The sequence below is a fragment of the Diprion similis genome, chromosome 14, assembly GCF_021155765.1.
Source record: "Diprion similis isolate iyDipSimi1 chromosome 14, iyDipSimi1.1, whole genome shotgun sequence".
Lineage (NCBI taxonomy): Eukaryota > Metazoa > Arthropoda > Insecta > Hymenoptera > Diprionidae > Diprion > Diprion similis.
Genome location: NC_060118.1, coordinates 3,836,404 through 3,855,255, shown reverse-complemented (window position 1 = coordinate 3,855,255; position 18,852 = coordinate 3,836,404). Strand labels below are relative to the sequence as shown.

The following is an 18,852-nucleotide window of genomic DNA, read 5'->3' as shown; positions in this document are numbered from 1 at the left end:
AAATAATTTGACTTCCCTCCCAAAGACGGAATATGCTGGCGAGAACCACTTTTGCAAGAACAAGGGCAATAACAAAATTTCAAATTTACAGGATCAATTCACCCACTACCTGGAGGGGTTATTGTCAAAAGAAACTTCTGTTTTCTTTCCCATTAAATTACGAATAACTGTACCCAGGAACCTCGAAATCTGGCTTTCTCACACAATTCAGAACAATCGGCATGATAACCATATATTGCCAATAGACCAAAGGAGCCAATAATTAAGTTCCCTAACCGTAGCATATCACCATAAAAATCCAATAAGATAAATAATCGAAGGGATATAGGATATTTCATAAGTTATAATTAAAACCTACTAACATGCTCTTAGACAATAAATAACATACCAAAAGGGAGATAACGAAAGAAAGCTTCTGATTCACCTCAAACCAACTCCCAGACGGATTGCATCCCGAAGAAGAATCCTCATCCACAAACGTCCTCGCCGACGCCGAAGATAAATCCGCACCCTCCCGCCGACGACTCGGGGTGAACTCAAGAATTCACCTCGACCACCACGCATACTGATGTTGAATACCATACATTACAGGGAACAAGATGTATATCATTGATATGCAGGGCTTCCGAGGAGAAGGCAACATCTTCCGCATAAAAGAGATGACAATACTGAGATGCTGTGGTAACACCATACGTCATTTGATGATTTCCCTCGACTTGAGCCAACCCACACTTTGCTCCGAAATACAACGAACCAACCAGTGGCTAACCAAGCAACACCATGGACTCACTCCAGAAATAGGGAGTAATACCATCAACGAGGTGAAAGAAATACTAGAAACAATGGGAAGGACAGAAATCATTTTCGTGAAGGGACTCGAAAAGGCCATGATACTGCAAACTTATTTTGATAACGTCGAAAACTTGGAAGATCACGGATGTCCAGCATTGACCCAAATCAAGGCTTACGGAATACAATGCGATGAACATCTTAAGCTAGACTCCAAATACTATTGCTCCTACCAAAATGCCTTTGCACTATTGATCTGGATGAAAACTAATTTCCAGGGGGAAACACACTGCCTAAGGTGGGAGGCCGTTTGTAGAAACGAACAGACACAACCAGCAACGACCGAACCCCCAAACAACGAAGCGTCAACACAACCACAGACGGAGGCGCTACAAGTGCTGGGAAAAGTGGTTGACACTATTAAAGAATTATGCAAACGATAAAACAGCGAAACTGCGTGCTAACAAGAATTATCCCTCCCCTGCCTACTCATCAACAATTTACCTAAGACCACCAAAATCTACATTACAATACCCAAAACACCTCCAAGTACTAATGAGGACCGATTTTATTTCATACTGCAGAAAACCAACATGGACGCCAGGCTGATATTCCTCTTCGGGCTAGTCTGGACAACGACTGCATTGATCGCATATGATTGCGACTCCAATATGATGAACCTGACTACAATATCGCTCCTTGAAGTCGGATCCTGCGATATGCCGAAACTCCAACCGGTCACTACCAACATCGAAATCCAATTACTACAATTGACCGACTACTCCGAAGCCGAGGTCACCCAGTGCAAGGTGGAAATACATCGAAGCATCTTCCGTTGCGGAATGCACTCTCATAAGTAGCAATACAAGGGGGATTCTGCGTAGAAATACCTACTTTACCGGCAAAGCACCCTCCCCCCGCGGCCGCCCAGCCCGGATGCAAACCCATCAAGGTTATCCCCACTCCGGCGAGCTGTCAGCGTTCTGCGTTACCATCACTTTGAGTCTTGTCGGTAAGGGGTTACCATCGTTTTGATTCTTGTCGGTAAGAAATCCCCTAGATTGATGTGCCGGTCGGTAAGAAACCCCCTAGATTGGCGTGCCGGTCGGTAAGAAATTCCCTAGATTGACGTGCTGGTCGGTAAGAAGTGCTCTGTCAGTTACCGTAGATCTTACCCTTACCATGCCTATCGAGCGTGTTCGAGCAGGATCGAGAATCTGCCTTACCGAGTGCAACCGCGAACCCTCAAACGTTCGAGCGCACCTCCGTGAATCCTTCAACGTTCGAACAAGAATCCTCGCACGTGTCGCGTTGATAGCTTCCAGAAAGTTCTAAAAGATTCTCCAACGATCGAGAGGTTTCGAGGCGGAAGTTCGACGTTGGGAGGCTTACGCAATGACTCCGACAAGCTTCGACTTGACGTCGAGCGGCCCGAGGTCGAAGGATTGCGGTGCGACGTTGAATACGACGACCCTGAACGAATTCTCGGAATTTTAGGCTGACAAACAGTTCTCGGAATCGGTCGACGAGTTTCGACTTGCCGTCGAAAGGCCTGCGTCCATCGGTTTTCGGTGCGACGTTGAATTCTGGAAGGTTCCGGAGCCGTGAGAAAGATAACCTGCGACCCTGAACCGATTCTCGGAATCTTAGGCAGACAAACAATTCTCGGAATCGTCCGACGAGTCACGACTTGACGTCGAGAGGCCTGCGTCCATCGGTTTTCGGTGCAACGTTGAATTCTGGAAGGTTCTGAGCGCTTGGTGGGAGAAATATGGTATAAAAGCCTGAATTTCAGAACGTTATTCTCACAACGATTCTTCAGCTCTCATGAAGCGAACCTCCGACAAAGCACAACTACGCCGGCGAATTGATCTGTTCTTAAAAAATCTTGAAGACTTGAAAAAAATTGTTCATCAAAAATCTGACCTTAACAAAGTGACAAAGAAGTTGAAAAGTTTGAAATTGTAAAAAAATTAACACCAACAATGGATTTCACAAAATTAAACAAAATTGGCAAACTGCAAGAATTCCTACCAACGAGGAAGCTATCCGACTTGGAAGTTTTAAAAAATTACCGAATCACAAGTGTCAGGAGGGTACAGACTCGATTTGGTCAACGGGTGGTCGTCGATGTGGATGCGACGTTCGCGTCTTTCTCCCGGCACGCATGGCGAAGGTACTCTGCGAGGACGACGGTCTTATGCAGAACTTGGTGCAGGCTGTCGAGGAGGATCGCTTGCTGCTGAAGTATCTGGGCGGTCAATATAACCCGGTGGAATTCACCGATGCGTCTACTCTCGAATAAGTTTGCACTTAATTTAAGTTTTATCGAATCAATTAGAATAGCACTAATTAACTTTAAAAAAAAAATGTTGTATAAATTTTCAAAAACTGTGTTTTATTATTATCAAATAAAGAATATAGTTTTTTAAAAAAATACAAATTTTTTTAACGTATATGGATACGTCCAGTTTTTTTTTCTTACATGTCTCTGAAACACACAAACAAAAATAATGTAACTTTATAAATCTAATGCATACCTAGAATTATTTTATAATTGTTATTGTGAAAAATAAAGAGAGGAAATAATTTTCGTCAGTGTCGCGAAACTGTTGTATTACCTTATCCTTCATAAGAATAATTGATTCAGGAAAAAATTCTATTAACCAAAGAATGAATATTTCGTTCCTGAAGCATGTAAAAAAATTTTTTTTTACTATAAGAAAATCCTAATGAAGATGAAGATACAGGTAAAAAAAAAAAATATATGTATAGAACTTCGTCTTACACTTTCCGAAACCAACAGGTCCCGTCATCTCTTCTATCAAGTAATGTCAGGATTCCCGCCTGGTACAGATAGATGTCATTTTCAGCGTTGGCTGCTGCCATGGCTAATTCGATAGCCTCAATTAAAACGTTGACGGGGAGCGCCGCCGTCCACTCTCGCGGTACACACACCTTTTCGCTGATTCTCACAAACTCCATTTCTGAAACCAAAAAAAAAAAATGAGCACACGTCTGAAGTCTTGATTGCCCATCACACACAGACGAAAAAATTTCGATATTCTGATAAAACTCACCGATATTTTTTTGAAGTTCCCGGGGAAAAAGATCTGAAAAAAAGGCACACACGCTAAATTATTTCTCTTCGTTCGAGTAAAAATCCAAAGTTGTTGCACAATAAACGTTAAATACTTTATAACTGCATTGATTTCGATCACCCACCTTGACGTTTTCACGGTTCGACTGTGAATGATTTCATCAGGCTTATGGAGCACCCCACTCTTCGTGCAGCTTCTTCAAGTGTTTAGGTTCACAATTAAACCTATACGAAATCTCGAAGTGGTTGACACTTGTCGGTTACGTTTGTAAATTACCGCTGTCTTACTCTGCTCTACTGAACTAATGCAGAGGTCTCGAAATCGTAAACCTGACACCGCTAGCAAAGTAAAAACATCCCCATCGCGCGCTCAGAGAACGATATCTACTAATACTATTGCACTACCACAGCTCTGTCTCGTACATGAAGCGTGTGAAACTTCATCGTGGAGTTCCAAGAACTGTCTTACCATCTTACACGAGCAGCAGATTCGCTCGAAAAGATCTCAAAATTTTCGTTAAAGAATATTGTTCGCTCAAGTTCGATGATATGTGTGAGTCACGATGTACCATAAAAGGGACCGCGTCGGCGTAGAGCAATCATTACGATGCAAGCTTTGCAACGATAACTCTTGTCAAGTGTGCGATTGAAGAAGAAACAAACATGGATTCCGAAAAGTGCTTGAAATTGATAAAAATCATGGAGACGGCGTTCAAGATTTTGAGCGAGAAATCTTCACCGGCCGAGGTTCAGAAATGGATGCGATTTGGAACCCAAAATACAAGGCTTCTGAACAAAATTTTACGAAAGAACGCCTCGACGATCGGGGAGAAGACACGGATTTTGACAACGATCGGAATATTGAAATCGTTGACTGCAAAATTCCAACAGTTTCGAAAAGTAGGCGACGGATTACAAAGCCGACGGCGGAGCGATCGAGTAAAATGGGAAGATTTGGAGACGGCGTTCGAGAGTCGAATTAGAACGGGTGCTGTAATAAATCTGCAACACAAGGATTTGGGTGTGTTTTTGAAAGATGCCAAACACCTGGTCGTTGCAAGACTCAAGAACATGCTACGTAAGACGGGAAGTTTGAAAGCCAACTGTGTTTTATCCTGTAAATTTAGTGTTACAAAGAACGCTGAAATTGTGGAAGACATTAAATTTTTTAACACCAAAAATCAAGTTATCCTCCAACCAACGGACATACATGGGTGGTTCGAAGAGAATGTCAAGCAGAAAGTGATGACCAAGGTGGAAGACTTCCAAAAAAAAGACTCTGGCTGGTCTTTGACTGAAATCATCAATTTGACTGTGAATATCAACAAGTACGTGCCACTACGAGGAGGTGTGTTCACATATACACCACTACCCAAAGATATTCAAGATAAGAAGGCCGTTGTCAACATCCGTAACAGCGACTCGTATTGCTTTCTATGGTCGGTCACCGCAGCCTCTTTCCAGCCACCAATAAAAATCGCAATGAAGTCAGCTCGTACCCACATTTCAGCTCAGTGCTACGGTACGATGGTTTGAATTTTCCAATGTCCTTAAATCAAATTCCAAAATTTGAAAAACTCAACGATCTTTCGATTAACGTCTACAGTATCGATTATACTGACAAAAAACGAATGAACAGTGAAATTGTACCCGTTTATTTAAGTCGAAGCAAGTCTGATAAACCTGTAATTCATCTTTTAATGTTAGAGACTAAAATTGACAATGATGATGATGATGATGAAGATGATGATGATGATGATGATGATGATGATGATGATGGTATGGAAAATTACACAAAGAACAGAAGAATACACCATTTTGCATGTATTCGAAATTTATCACGATTAACAAGATCTCAAATTTCTGGTCACCGTGCTCGTACTTGGTTATGCGATAGGTGTCTGTCACACTTTAAATCTGAAAGATGTTTGTTGAAGCACAATGTAGATTGCCTGAACTTGAACAAAACCAAAGTTATTTTACCGACCGAAGAGGACAAGATTCTTAAATTCAAAAATTCCAAACATGAAGAAACTGTTCCATTCTGCATTTACGCAGATCTAGAAAGTCTACTGCAACCCACTCTTAAAAGTCTTGGGGAAAACAGAACAATTTATCAGAAGCATACGCCGTACAGTATAGCCTATTATCTACATTGTGCGTTTAATGATACAATTTCAAAATTCGAAATTAATCGTGGAGAGACTTGCATTCAATGGTTTGTGACTGAGTTAGAGAAATTGGCACATTCGTTAGAAACTTATTTCAAAACTGTTGTACCAATGGAACCGCTTAATTTCCATCAAATCAACGAACTTCATTCGGCAACAGTGTGTCACATCTGTGAAAAACCGTTTACGCTCGAAGACGTCAAACATCGTGATCACTGCCATTTCACTGGAAAGTATCGTGGTGCTGCTCATCGAGGCTGCAACCTGAATTATCAAAACTCACATACAATTCCTGTGATATTCCACAATCTATCGGGTTATGATTCCCATTTTTTGATTAAAGCGTTGGCTACATCGTTCGAGGGCACAATCCAGCTTCTACCCGTAAACAAAGAAAAGTACATTTCTTTTACAAAATATGTCAAGCGAACAGATATAAAGTTTAGATTCATAGATTCGTTCCGCTTCATGCCCAGTAGTCTTGAGAAGTTAGCAACGTATCTAGGTGATGATCAAAAATCAATTACACGAAAGTTTTGCCATAATTTAGATAAATTTCAGTTATTGACTAGAAAAGGTGTTTTTCCGTATGAGTATATTGATAATTGGGAGAAGCTTGAGGACAGACGATTACCGACCAAACCACAATTTTATTCGAAATTAAACGATCGGGATATATCAGACGACGACTATGCACATGCATGTGAAGTTTGGCAAACTTTTAACGTTCAAACTTTGGGAGAGTATTCAGATTTATATCTACAAACAGACGTATTCTTACTAGCTGACGTTTTTCAAAATTTTCGACAGAATTGTTGGACAACTTACAAACTGGACCCATTACATTACTACACAGCGCCCGGTCTGTCGTTTGATGCAATGTCAAAGTGTACCGGCATCGAGCTCGAGCTTCTCACTGATATAGATATGATTATGTTTATAGAAAAAGGTATCCGAGGTGGTGTGTCGCAGTGTTCAAACAGATACGCAAAAGCCAACAACAGATATATGGGAGAGGCATTCGATCCACAAGTCGAAGAATCTTATCTCATGTACGTCGAGGTTAACAATTTGTACGGTGCTGCTATGAGCTTTGCTCTGCCATACAGTTCCTTCGAATGGGTGTCAGACTTCAGACAATGCGACGTTCTTACCATCTCGGACGATGCGGAGTTCGGTTACATATTAGAGGTAGATTTGGAATATCCTGCGGAACTGCATGAAATGCATAAAGATTTACCACTGTGTCCGGAGCACTACATACCTCCGATCTCGAGTACAAAGCAACCGAAATTGGCGACCACGCTACTTCCCAAACAAAACTATGTTATTCATTACCGTGTTTTAAAACAATGCTTACAATTAGGTCTGAAGTTGGTTAAAATTCACAAAGTTCTCAAATTCCGGCAAACACCATGGCTAAAAAATTACATAGATTTGAATACTGATTTACGGAAAAAATCGAACAACGAATTTGAAAAAAACTTTTATAAATTAATGAACAACGCAGTTTTCGGTAAAACAATGGAAAATGTTAGGAAGTATAGAGATGTCAGGCTGATCACGAAATGGGACGGAAGATACGGTGCTCGAGCTACTATAGCTAAACCAAATTTCCATAGCTGCACCATTTTTGATGAAGATATGGTAATAGTCGAATTAAAGAAAACGAAAGTCAAACTAAATAAACCTTTGTATGCAGGTTTCTCCATCCTGGATCTTTCGAAAACTTATATCTACGATTTTCACTACAATTATATTAAGAATAAATTTGGCAACCAAGCAAAATTAATGTACACTGTTACAGATAGTTTAGTATATCACATCACCGTCCCCGACGTATACCAGTGTATGAAAGTGGACTTGCATAAATTCGACACATCTGATTACTCAGTCGATAACGCTTACGGAATGCCTTTATCAAATAAAAAAGTCCTCGGCTTGATGAAGGATGAAAACAACGGTCGAATAATGTTAGAATTTGTAGGATTAAGAGCAAAGTTATATTCATTCAGGGTCTTAGGAGATAAGAACGGCAAAAAACGTGCTAAAGGGGTTAAGGGATCAACGTTGAGAACAATAACTTTCAATGATTATTTGGAATGTGCTTTTCAACATGAAAATTTGATCAAAAGTCAAAATTTATTCTTGAGTCAAAAGCATGAGGTTTATACTGTGGAACAGAAGAAGGTGGCACTGAGCAAAGAGTATAGGATAGAGTGGAAGGTCCCATAAGAGCCAATGTATAAAAGCGTACCTCGATTTTCAGCACGCTCTGGTAGCTCTGAGGAAAAGTAAAGTACCCCCACTACGATTTTGGCGCTCCCTTTAAACCGGGAAATACAGTGAAGAATTCTTAAAACTTCTGATAATAAATTTTTTCCAATGAATTCTTCAGTCAACGCTGTTGTTACAGAACGATCTCATATTTTTCTCCATATCTGGCAGCCTATAAATATGTTTGCATGGATACAGAACATAACGTAAGCATCGCACATACACATTTCTTCTATGAATGTGATGTGAATTTAGTATAAGACAAAATTAATGAAATAAATGGCAACAAATATCAAACACATTGTATCGAAATTATATATTTAAATAGGTAATCTTTAATTTATAACATCAAAAGAGTACTTATATTCAAAAAACGTAAACAGTAATGTCAAATCTTAATAAAAATATATATCCGTACATAATACTGTATCATAAAGAATGGTTACATAAAATATTATATCAACTCAAAAACCTCTTGTATTTTTTATTAGTTTCTACCAAAACAACCATACACGAAAATCGTTACATTTATTTTCACAGTATATGAAGATACGTGAGGAGCCACAGCATTCCCGCGAGAGTGAGGTTATATATTCATATTTACTTACAGTTGCTGTTTATTTGGTAACGAGAAAAACGTCACTTGTTTCCCGTTATTTATGCTTTGATTTTTTACATATTTGTTATTGTCACATAATTTGATGTCACAAGAAATTGGCATCTTTGAAAAAAGTTCGTTTGTTACTCAATTCTTACCATGTATTCTTACCACTGATTCTTACTCAGAGAATATGGCGACCGCGTCATCCCACCAACAAACAATACTACATCGCATGTTCACTGACGCTACACATACACGTTATACTTTTCCTCAGAGCTGCTAGGGGTGCTGTAATAGGGCGATACGGGTACCTTCCACTCTATCCTATACTCTTTGGCACTGAGCTGGAATGACGACAAGCGGATCGTGTTTCACAACACGACCGACACGCTTCCGTGGGGCTATAAGCCTGGACCTTAGCTTATACGTTTGAGCTTTGTAATTACCGTACCGTGATCTATAGGTTATGAAATATAATTGTACAAGGTTGTATATAATTATATAGGATGTAAAATAAAGACACATGCCTATTTGCAATAGAATCTCATTTATTCAATAATGATGTTACACGTCAGATTCATTTATCCAACTGTTGTGTGTACTGTCAAAACCTAACCATTTAACATATAATTTCTTTCCACGCTTTTTGAGAACCTTCTCCACGAGATAGATGTCCGGATGTTCAACCTTGAGGAGCTCCTGTTCGTAGAAACCGCCAGCGATGGGTTGATTTTGATAGTCTTTGAGCTTTTACGTGAGAGGATGAGTATTTTCCACTCGGCTTATTGTGAATATTTCAGTCGTCCAATTGGGAGTATAACCTTTCTCGAAGACGGTTTTGAATTTACACGACGACGTGGGTAATTCCGGCGTGCAGGCTTATGCAGTTCCGTCACCAGCGCTAGCTTTTCCCCGTTCATCTTCCAATGCTCTCAGTCTGGTATCCAATTTGGAAATAATTTCAGCGTTTCGAATCGACAGGTCTCTGCCTGTTCTAAAATCTGTGTAGAAGGTGTCCAAGGCTTTCCCTGTGGTGGTATCCAATACTTTGATCATTTGATCAAGATTGTCGAGTTGTTTTTGCAGCAAGTGGAATTTACGACGAAAGATTTTCAAAATTACAGCATTGTTTGGCTCCACGGGGTCAGCTATATTGCATAGTCTTTTGTTGCGTATATCGTAGTGCCCGTCCGCTGTTACGTGAAATCCGATACCCGGAGAACCTCGAGTGCTCGCAGCTGTGTTTTTGTTCAGCTGACGTCCAAACACGTCGACGCTCATCTCGTAAATGATTGCAGAAACGGTGTGAATTGATTAATAAATGATTCCAGCTTCCCGCAATTCTTCAAGAATCGACATAATTTCGTTGTTGTGACTTGTATTTCCAGCCGCTTGAGATGCCGTAAGCAAACGAAGACGTTCCACCAACTCGTTTGCGTCGTCCCAGAAAATATAATCTGTTTTAACACCCTGTCGTGTAACCCAAGCCTGAGGTAGCAAAACACCTTTGCCCGTACGCTTCGATGACGATGGTGATGATGTATTGATGTTGAGCAGCTCTGCAATTAGGTGCTTGAATTTGGCGCTAGGGGTGTTTCGGATAGGCTCGGTGGCGCTGTAATACTTTCTGTGAGCATTTGTTGCGAGAAGGATGTTCTTGTAATTCTTCTTGTCGTTGGGGGTAACGTGAACGCTGTTCGGCATCTTCTTGAACAACAACTCCAGCAGACCTTGAGTTTTCGGGTAGACTGTACTCCCTATGCGAATAGAATTGCGCTCGAAGCTTATCGGTGAGTCATCAACCATCAGCCCGGCGGTAGAAAGGTTCCGTACCCCGTATGAAGTATCCAGCTCGTTCTGTCTGTTTTTATCCTCGAGCGTTCTAAGATATTCATCTTCCAATCCTGCAGATGACTCTGTGATTGTTTGATCCTCTTCCTCTGCAATTGCAAAAGAATCTTCAGCTTCAGATTCCATTTCGTTCTTCGGTTCATCCGTCGTTTCAGTTTTGATTTCTTCCTTCACCTCCTGCTTTACAGGTTCCGTGTCTCGAGAGACGTTGACTAATTCCTGCAGCGGGGTTACCACAGGTTTGAAGACATCCTTCATTGTTTCCTGCAGCGACTCTTTTCCCGTCTTGAGGATTCTATGCTTCCGTCGAATTGCATTACTCGCTTGAGCAATACGGCGCAAGACTTCTTTTTCCTTCCGAATTTCCTGCATGTTGACACAACTAGCTCAGCAACGCTACTGTTTCGTTCCCCTCGATGACCGTCAACTTTATTCCTTTGTCATGTTTATAAAATTGTCGAATCCCTTCCTATATCGACCGTTGTCGAGCTCTCGATCCTTGTCGATCACGAGGAACCCATATTTGTCACCGTTTCAGCATGCCACACACAAGTCTTTAAACTCTGTGTACGTCATATCGGTGTTTACGTGATCGTTGTATACGTGTCTCAGGTTCATTTTGTTTTGTTTGAATAAGACCAGCAGGTTAGTGTTATCGCGTACGAGATGCTTGGGGATCCGCGCGTACGTCTGACAAAGATAGAAACAGTCTACGTCATGATGTCTACTCATACAAAAGTATGCGCGTACGTTGTCCTGCTTCTCGCACGCTACGTCATCGAATATCATGATTGAGTTAGGTTGCGTCTCGTTCGGTGCGATGACGTGCTTATGCTCGTCAAAGGGGAAGTATTTAACACCGTCGACGCTTTCAAGCACTTGACTGAGAAACTTGTATTTCGGTTGATTGAGAGATTTTGAGTAAACGTACAGGTTTTCAAACCTCAAACCGTTCGGATGCGTTATAAGTGAGAACAATGCGTTGGTTTTGCCACAGTTAGAAGGTCCACAAAATACCGCACGTACACTACTCGGTAACAGTTCACCGTGGCGTTTTTTCGGTTTTTCATTTTGCTGCGTATATTTGTCAAAGTTCACCACAGGTAGCTTGATCGATTTTGTCTCAAACTTCATCTCGAACGTGACTGCTCGATTTTCTATAAATGCATCGTTTATAAGGACTTTCCCTCAGTCGAAGAGCGAACATGATTGTGCACACACGCGATTGTAAGCGATCCTCGAAAAAACGATCACGTGGGAGAGGATTGGTGAATAGCATCGTCAACAAACTCCCGATCGAGCTACATGTTCCCGGTTACCAATACTGAGGTACTTGTACAAAGTTGGCGAAAAGACTCGCGAGAGGCGATCCTGGTATTAATCCTCTCGACGCAGCGTGTAAGGAACACGATATATCATATTCTAAAAATCGTGAAAATCTCGAGGCTAGAAACGTCGCGGATAGAATATTAGCCGAGAAAGCCTGGAAACGGGTTTTAGCAAAAGACGCAAATTTAGGTGAAAAAGCAACCGCTTGGGCTGTAGCGAACACGATGAAGGTAAAAACAAAGTTAGGCATGGGCTGTCGAAAACCCAAGAGCGTTCCCTTGAACAAAATCATAAGCGCGGCAAAGCAATCCATGATACCGAGCCACAACGAGAAAACAAGCATCAAATCTGCACTGAAAGGTGCTCGAGAAGCTGTGAAAAAAGAAGGTGGTAAACATAACGTGCGATCACCGCGCATTCTACCGGTACCCTCAAAAGTTGGTGGATTTCTACCTTTTCTCATACCAATTTTTGCTGGTCTAAGCGCTACGGGTGCATTAGCGGGGGGTGCTGCAGGTATAGCAAAAGCTGTCAACGATGCGAGCGCGGCTAAACGAGAATTAGAGGACAGTAAACGGCACAACAAAACAACGGAAGCGATCGCATTGGGTAAAGGTCTCCATCTCAAACCGTACAAGAAAGGTTTTGGTCTTCATCTTTCAAAAAACTAAATGTGACGCTACCACGCCGAGCGTTAACCAATGGGGATTTGTTGAAATATGCAAAATTTATGAAAATTCCGTATTTCCGAGGTATCTTTATGCGAAACGAAATGCCCAAAAACGGACCGCGTAAAAACGAGGCAGCCGTCGTCAATCTTGACGATAAAGACGGTTCTGGGACACACTGGGTTGCGTCTAAGAAACGTGGCAACGATGTCATCTATTTCGACAGTTTCGGTCATCTTCAACCTCCGTTGGACTTCGTGCAATATCTCGGTGTTGGTAGCGTGAAATATAACGATGAAAGATATCAAGATTACGGTACGTTCGATTGCGGACACTTGTGTCTGAAAATTCTGAGCGGTGAGCTATATAAACGTCGTACATAATTTAGTGAAGGCAGTCTAACACTTGCAGCCATGGATGATTCGTTTACGTTAACGATATCGGGAACGTCTTCGATTCTCGAAGCGCAATATTTCCCCCCGATCGAACTTGCTTCAGACAAAAATTACACTCTCGGTCTCATTGAATTGTTAACCTTCAATTCCATTCCCAACGTTGACGCTGGCCACAATAAATTGTACATAGGTGATAAGGTAGTCACCATATCTACCGGCAGCTATGAAATTGAGGATATCGAAAAGTATGTTCAAGACGCTAAGAAGAATACAGACATTGAAATCAGCATCAAACCTAACAATAATACGTTATGCAGCGAAATCAAATGTAACCACGTCGTGAATTTTGAGCCTAGTGATTCTATTGGTCAGCTTCTTGGATTCACACCGCGTGTATTGACGGCTAACCAAACTCACCAATCGGATATGCCTGTAGCTATTCTCAAGGTCAACGCGTTGCGAGTCGAATGTAGCATTACAACGGGTGCCTACGTCAACGAGCGCAAAGTTTATACTATTCACGAATTTTTCCCCATCGTTTCACCGGGATATAAGATCGTGGAAGTGCCGTCGCACGTCATTTATCTTCCGATCACCGTAAAGACCATAGATCACATACAGCTTCGGTTAGTAGATCAAGACGGTGACTTGGTTAATTTTCGCGGAGAAGTTATAACTGTGAGACTGCACATCAAATCGCAATAAAATATGGGTATTGTATATAACAGATTACCCAACAAGAGTTATATTAGTAAGGCGGCATGTCCCGATCAAGTCAGTCATCGATCGATTCCCAAACCGTTAACACGCCAAAACGTGGAATTCCTGATAGCTCTGGGTCTAAAAGTGACACCTTTTGGAAGAGGAATTTCCAACGAATAAAACTGCGGTTCTGCTGTTTCGTTGTCTGCTACGTACCATGGAGGAGGAAATCTTGAGCATTCAAACACCCGTCGCCTTCGATGAGTCGATCGCTCACCAAGAAATACATGCACACAAGCCGTATGCGTCATCAACTTTTAACAACAGCGACGAGATTCGCATCACCGTTCAGCATCAGGATTTATGCATATTACCAAGCAAGAGTTCGCTGCATATCTCGGGAAAATTGGTCAAATCAGATGGCAGTCCAGCAGCGGTTACAACCCTGGTCAACAATGCCATCTGCCATCTGTTCGAAGACGTACGGTACGAGCTAAACGCTGTAGAGATTGACAAATGCAAAAACGTTGGTCTAACCAGTCTGCTGAAGGGTTTCGCCTCGCTCAACCCTGGTCAGAGTTCGCTCATGGAAAACGCTGGATGGCTCGATGTTCGAGAAACGAAAAAATTAACTGACGCCGATGGTAACTTTGATGTGGTTATTCCCTTGAGCATGATATTGGGCTTTGCCGAAGACTATCGCAAGATCATCGTCAACGCGAAGCATGAGCTGATTCTTACAAGGTCAAAGAGCGATTCAAATGCCATTGTTCAAAATCAAGACGAAGACTTTCGAGTCGTGATCGATCAAGTGGAATGGTTAGTACCGTACGTGAAGCTTTCGGAACAACGAAAAATTGCTCTGTTGAATTTCATCGAGAAAGATACACCTGTCTCCATGAGCTTCCGCAGTTGGGAGATGTACGAATATCCTCTGCTACCGGCAACCACGAAACACGTGTGGACTGTAAAAACGTCCACTCATTTGGAGAAACCGCGATTCGTTATTCTCGGTTTTCAAACGAATCGGAAAAACAAAGCCGACAAAAATGCCAGCCATTTTGATCACTGTAACATCACCGACGTCAAGCTCTTCTTGAATTCCGATTATTATCCGTACGGTAACCTGAACCTGGACATGAGTCATAATCGCTTCGCACTGCTGTACGAGATGTATGCCAACTTCCAGGCTACGTACTACGGCAAGGAACCCGAACCTTTGTTGACTAAGAGGGAATTTCTACAGTACGAACCTCTGATATTCATCGACTGTTCGAAACAAAACGAGGCTCTGAAATCTGGACCGGTTGACATTCGTATTGAATTTGAGGCTAAAAATAACTTTCCCACTGGTACATCTGCCTATTGCTTAATTTTACACGATCGTATAATCGAGTATAATCCGCTGAGTGGTGGGGTGAGAAAATTGGTATAAAAACCTTGAAGGCTGCGATTTTCGATTCAGTCTTATTCACGATGGAGTTCATAGTTGACGTGCAAGGATTCAACAGACCAGGCCCTGGTTTTACGCCAAAAGAGTTGGCAGTTATATCAGTCAACGAAGAAACTAACCCGTCAATTTTTCTCTTCCAACCGCCGTACGATTGGAATTCTTTACTCGCTCCGTTTAAGAGCGAAAATTTGTGGCTGTCACGGAATTATCACGGGTTATCCTGGGAAGGCGGTGACGTACCTTTAGAGAAGCTTAATTTCACCGTCGAATGCGTGTCGCTGCGTGACGCGTCAACGGTTTACGTAAAAGGATTGGAGAAGAAGATTTAGCTGCAGAAAGTTCTAGGCGAAAACGTTGAAGTTGTCGATCTGATGGACTTGGGTTGTCCGTCGTTGCAAAAATTAAACAAAATGTCAGATACTAAATTGAACTGTACACATCACTCTATATCACATCCAAACTGTGCTGCTCAAAACGTATTGTTACTGCGAAATTTTCTGTTGAAATACAAAAGCCTGTTGGCATCTACTCGACCAGTTCTTAATTCTTACTGTCCGGAGCTTGATGGTCTGGATACCGTTGAATAAGAGCAAACATGTAAAACTGTACTCTTTATTATCAATAAAAAAAAGTTTTTACCAATATCAACCGTTGATTCAAAACCTCTGCCCTGCTAGTTAAGAGTTAGCGTTAACAAATTTCAGAACCTTTCGGAATTCAACGACGCGCCGAAAACCGATGGACGCAGGCCTCTCGACGTCAAGTCGCGACACGTCGGACGATTCCGAGAATTGTTGGTCTGCCTAAGATTCCGAGAATCGGTTCAGGGTCGTCGTATTCAACGTCGCACCGCAATCCTTCAACCTCGGGCCGCTCGACGTCAAGTCGAAACTTTTCGGAGTCTTTGCGTAAGCCTCCCAACGTCGGACTTCCGCCTTCAGGGTCTTTCTCACGGCTCCGGAACCTTCCAGAATTCAACGTCGCACCGAAAACCGATGGACGCAGGCCTTTCGACGGCAAGTCGAAACTCGTCGACCGATTCCGAGAACTGTTTGTCAGCCTAAAATTCCGAGAATTCGTTCAGGGTCGTCGTATTCAACGTCGCACCGCAATCCTTCGACCTCGGGCCGCTCGACGTCAAGTCGAAGCTTGTCGGAGTCATTGCGTAAGCCTCCCAACGTCGAACTTCCGCCTCGAAACCTCTCGATCGTTGGAGAATCTTTTAGAACTTTCTGGAAGCTATCAACGCGACACGTGCGAGGATTCTTGTTCGAACGTTGAAGGATTCACGGAGGTGCGCTCGAACGTTTGAGGGTTCGCGGTTGCACTCGGTAAGGCAGATTCTCGATCCTGCTCGAACACGCTCGATAGGCATGGTAAGGGTAAGATCTACGGTAACTGACAGAGCACTTCTTACCGACCAGCACGTCAATCTAGGGAATTTCTTACCGACCGGCACGCCAATCTAGGGGGTTTCTTACCGACCGGCACATCAATCTAGGGGATTTCTTACCGACAAGAATCAAAACGATGGTAACCCCTTACCGACAAGACTCAAAGTGATGGTAACGCAGAACGCTGACAGCTCGCCGGAGTGGGGATAACCTTGATGGGTTTGCATCCGGGCTGGGCGGCCGCGGGGGGAGGGTGCTTTGCCGGTAAAGTAGGTATTTCTACGCAGAATCCCCCTTGTATTGCTACTCTCATATATCGGCCGTAGAGAATGGACAACGCGAATATATCCACTTCGTGTCTAAGGAAGAATGCATCCAGATGCAGTTATACAAATCCTGGAGGCTCGGACTAACCACTATCATCACGTCGCTAAAATCTAATGACACCATAACGCAAACAATCAGCCTGGGAGGCGCGACCGGAATCGATGGAACATGTGAAGGAATACAATATGCCGACGAATACGGCACATGGAACAACGTCATAGTTCAAGGACACATAAAAATCACTCTGAGAAACTACATGGCTGAAATCAACCTAAACTCCAACAAGATCATTCTCCAATCTGGAATCAATTGTGACTTCAACGCTGGAAACTGCATAGATTACGAAGGTGGAAACACCTTGTGGGAAACGGTACCACGACACTTTTGCCACCTAGACAGATACGATGTTCTATACGAAGGAAAAGCCGTCAAGGTCAAAAGCAACGACGAAAATTATGAAGAACTATACACCGTAACCACTCAAGATCTCACCTTCGCATTTACCAAAAAGGGCCAACAACAATTGTGCGGCTTCCCGCTAATTCGTACAGAACACCCTAAACTATTAATCATGGAAGAACCAAAGAAAAACGCGTTCGCTCACATGAAGCCTATCTCGACAACTAATCTAGACATGTTCACATACGTCAATTCTAAATTTGTCTACGTTGAAAGACATTTACGAACGCAAATGACAAGCCTCTACAGAGACGTGCTTACGCAAAAATGCAAACTCGAACAACAGGTATTAAAAAACTTGTTGGCAACAGCTGCGAGCAACCCGGATGAATTCGCATACCAGCTCATGAAAGGACCCGGATGCATGGCAATGCCCGCCGGAGAAGTCATTCATGTTATTAAATGCATACCTGTCGATGTGAAGATCAGGAAAACTGAAGACTGCTATCTACAACTTCCAGTAATGAAAGGAAACATTAGCATGTTCCTATCTGCCAAAAGCCACATGCTACTTAAAACAGGAATGCAGATTGACTGCAACCCCGTCGTACCTGTGACATATCATTTTAACGACAAACGGTATAAATTAATGCCTGAACTAACATCAGCAGAAGAACCTGCGGTCGTCGAACCCCTAACATCTCCAACGTGGAAATATATCAGCCCAAGCAACCTGGCAACAAGTGGAATTTATTCAGCTAAGGACTTAGAACGCTTACGTGATCACATCATGTTCCCCGCAGAGAGACCGGCCATATTAAATGACATGGCGAGAGGGATGTCTGGACAAGCAATTGCCAACAAAAAACTCTCCATTATGCAATTCCTAACAGAAGACGCCATACAGAAAATTGCAGAAGATACCTGGACGCAGATGTGGGGATGGCTCGTGAATTTCGGAACCTACAGCGCTGGATTCCTAGGAATATTTTACCTATACCAGATTATCAAGTTCTGTCTCGATACAGTAATCCACACCTACGCATTGAAAAACGCATATGGCTGCAGCTTACATATGCTGGGCGCCGTATGGGACTCCTTGACCAATCTGTTGCTACATCTTGCCCGCAACAAGAAAACAAAGAATACGGATCCAGAGGAACCAGTACCACAAGTCCCTGTAACCCAGCAACCCAACGCCCTAAATATATCTTGGAACCCTCAACGTGTACATCCAACGATGTACCCTAACTTATCGATGGATATGGAACTGAAACAGGAAATCGTGAACCCAACGTCATCTTCCAGAGACGCAGCCACCTCATCCGGACAACCGGTAGGAAATCAGAAGTTATCTTCTTTCCGCAATCCCAATATAAATAATTCCAACCAAGAA

General features: G+C 42.5%; 2 protein-coding genes across 2 annotated transcripts; one reads left to right on the top strand and one right to left on the bottom strand.

Annotated features, from left to right (window-relative positions):
* Positions 1–10,252: 10,252 nt before the first annotated feature.
* Positions 10,253–11,161, bottom strand: LOC124414437. Its single transcript, XM_046895381.1, has one exon. It carries the CDS (start codon positions 11,159–11,161, stop codon positions 10,253–10,255), a length of 909 nt encoding a protein of 302 aa, XP_046751337.1.
* A 2,939-nt stretch (positions 11,162–14,100) lies between these two features.
* On the top strand, positions 14,101–15,665 carry LOC124414436. Its single transcript, XM_046895380.1, has 2 exons — positions 14,101–15,235; positions 15,349–15,665. Exons 1-2 carry the CDS (start codon positions 14,101–14,103, stop codon positions 15,663–15,665), a joined length of 1,452 nt encoding a protein of 483 aa, XP_046751336.1.
* Positions 15,666–18,852: the final 3,187 nt, after the last annotated feature.

Excerpts from the sequence above, each read along its gene's own strand:
- LOC124414437 (XM_046895381.1), bottom strand. The coding sequence starts at position 11,161 with ATGCAGGAAATTCGGAAGGAAAAAGAAGTCTTGCGCCGTATTGCTCAA.
- LOC124414436 (XM_046895380.1), top strand. The coding sequence starts at position 14,101 with ATGGAGGAGGAAATCTTGAGCATTCAAACACCCGTCGCCTTCGATGAG. Across the intron at positions 15,236-15,348 it reads TAAAAATAACTTTCCCACTG|TCTTATTCACGATGGAGTTC; the intron begins GTACATCTGCCT and ends TTTTCGATTCAG.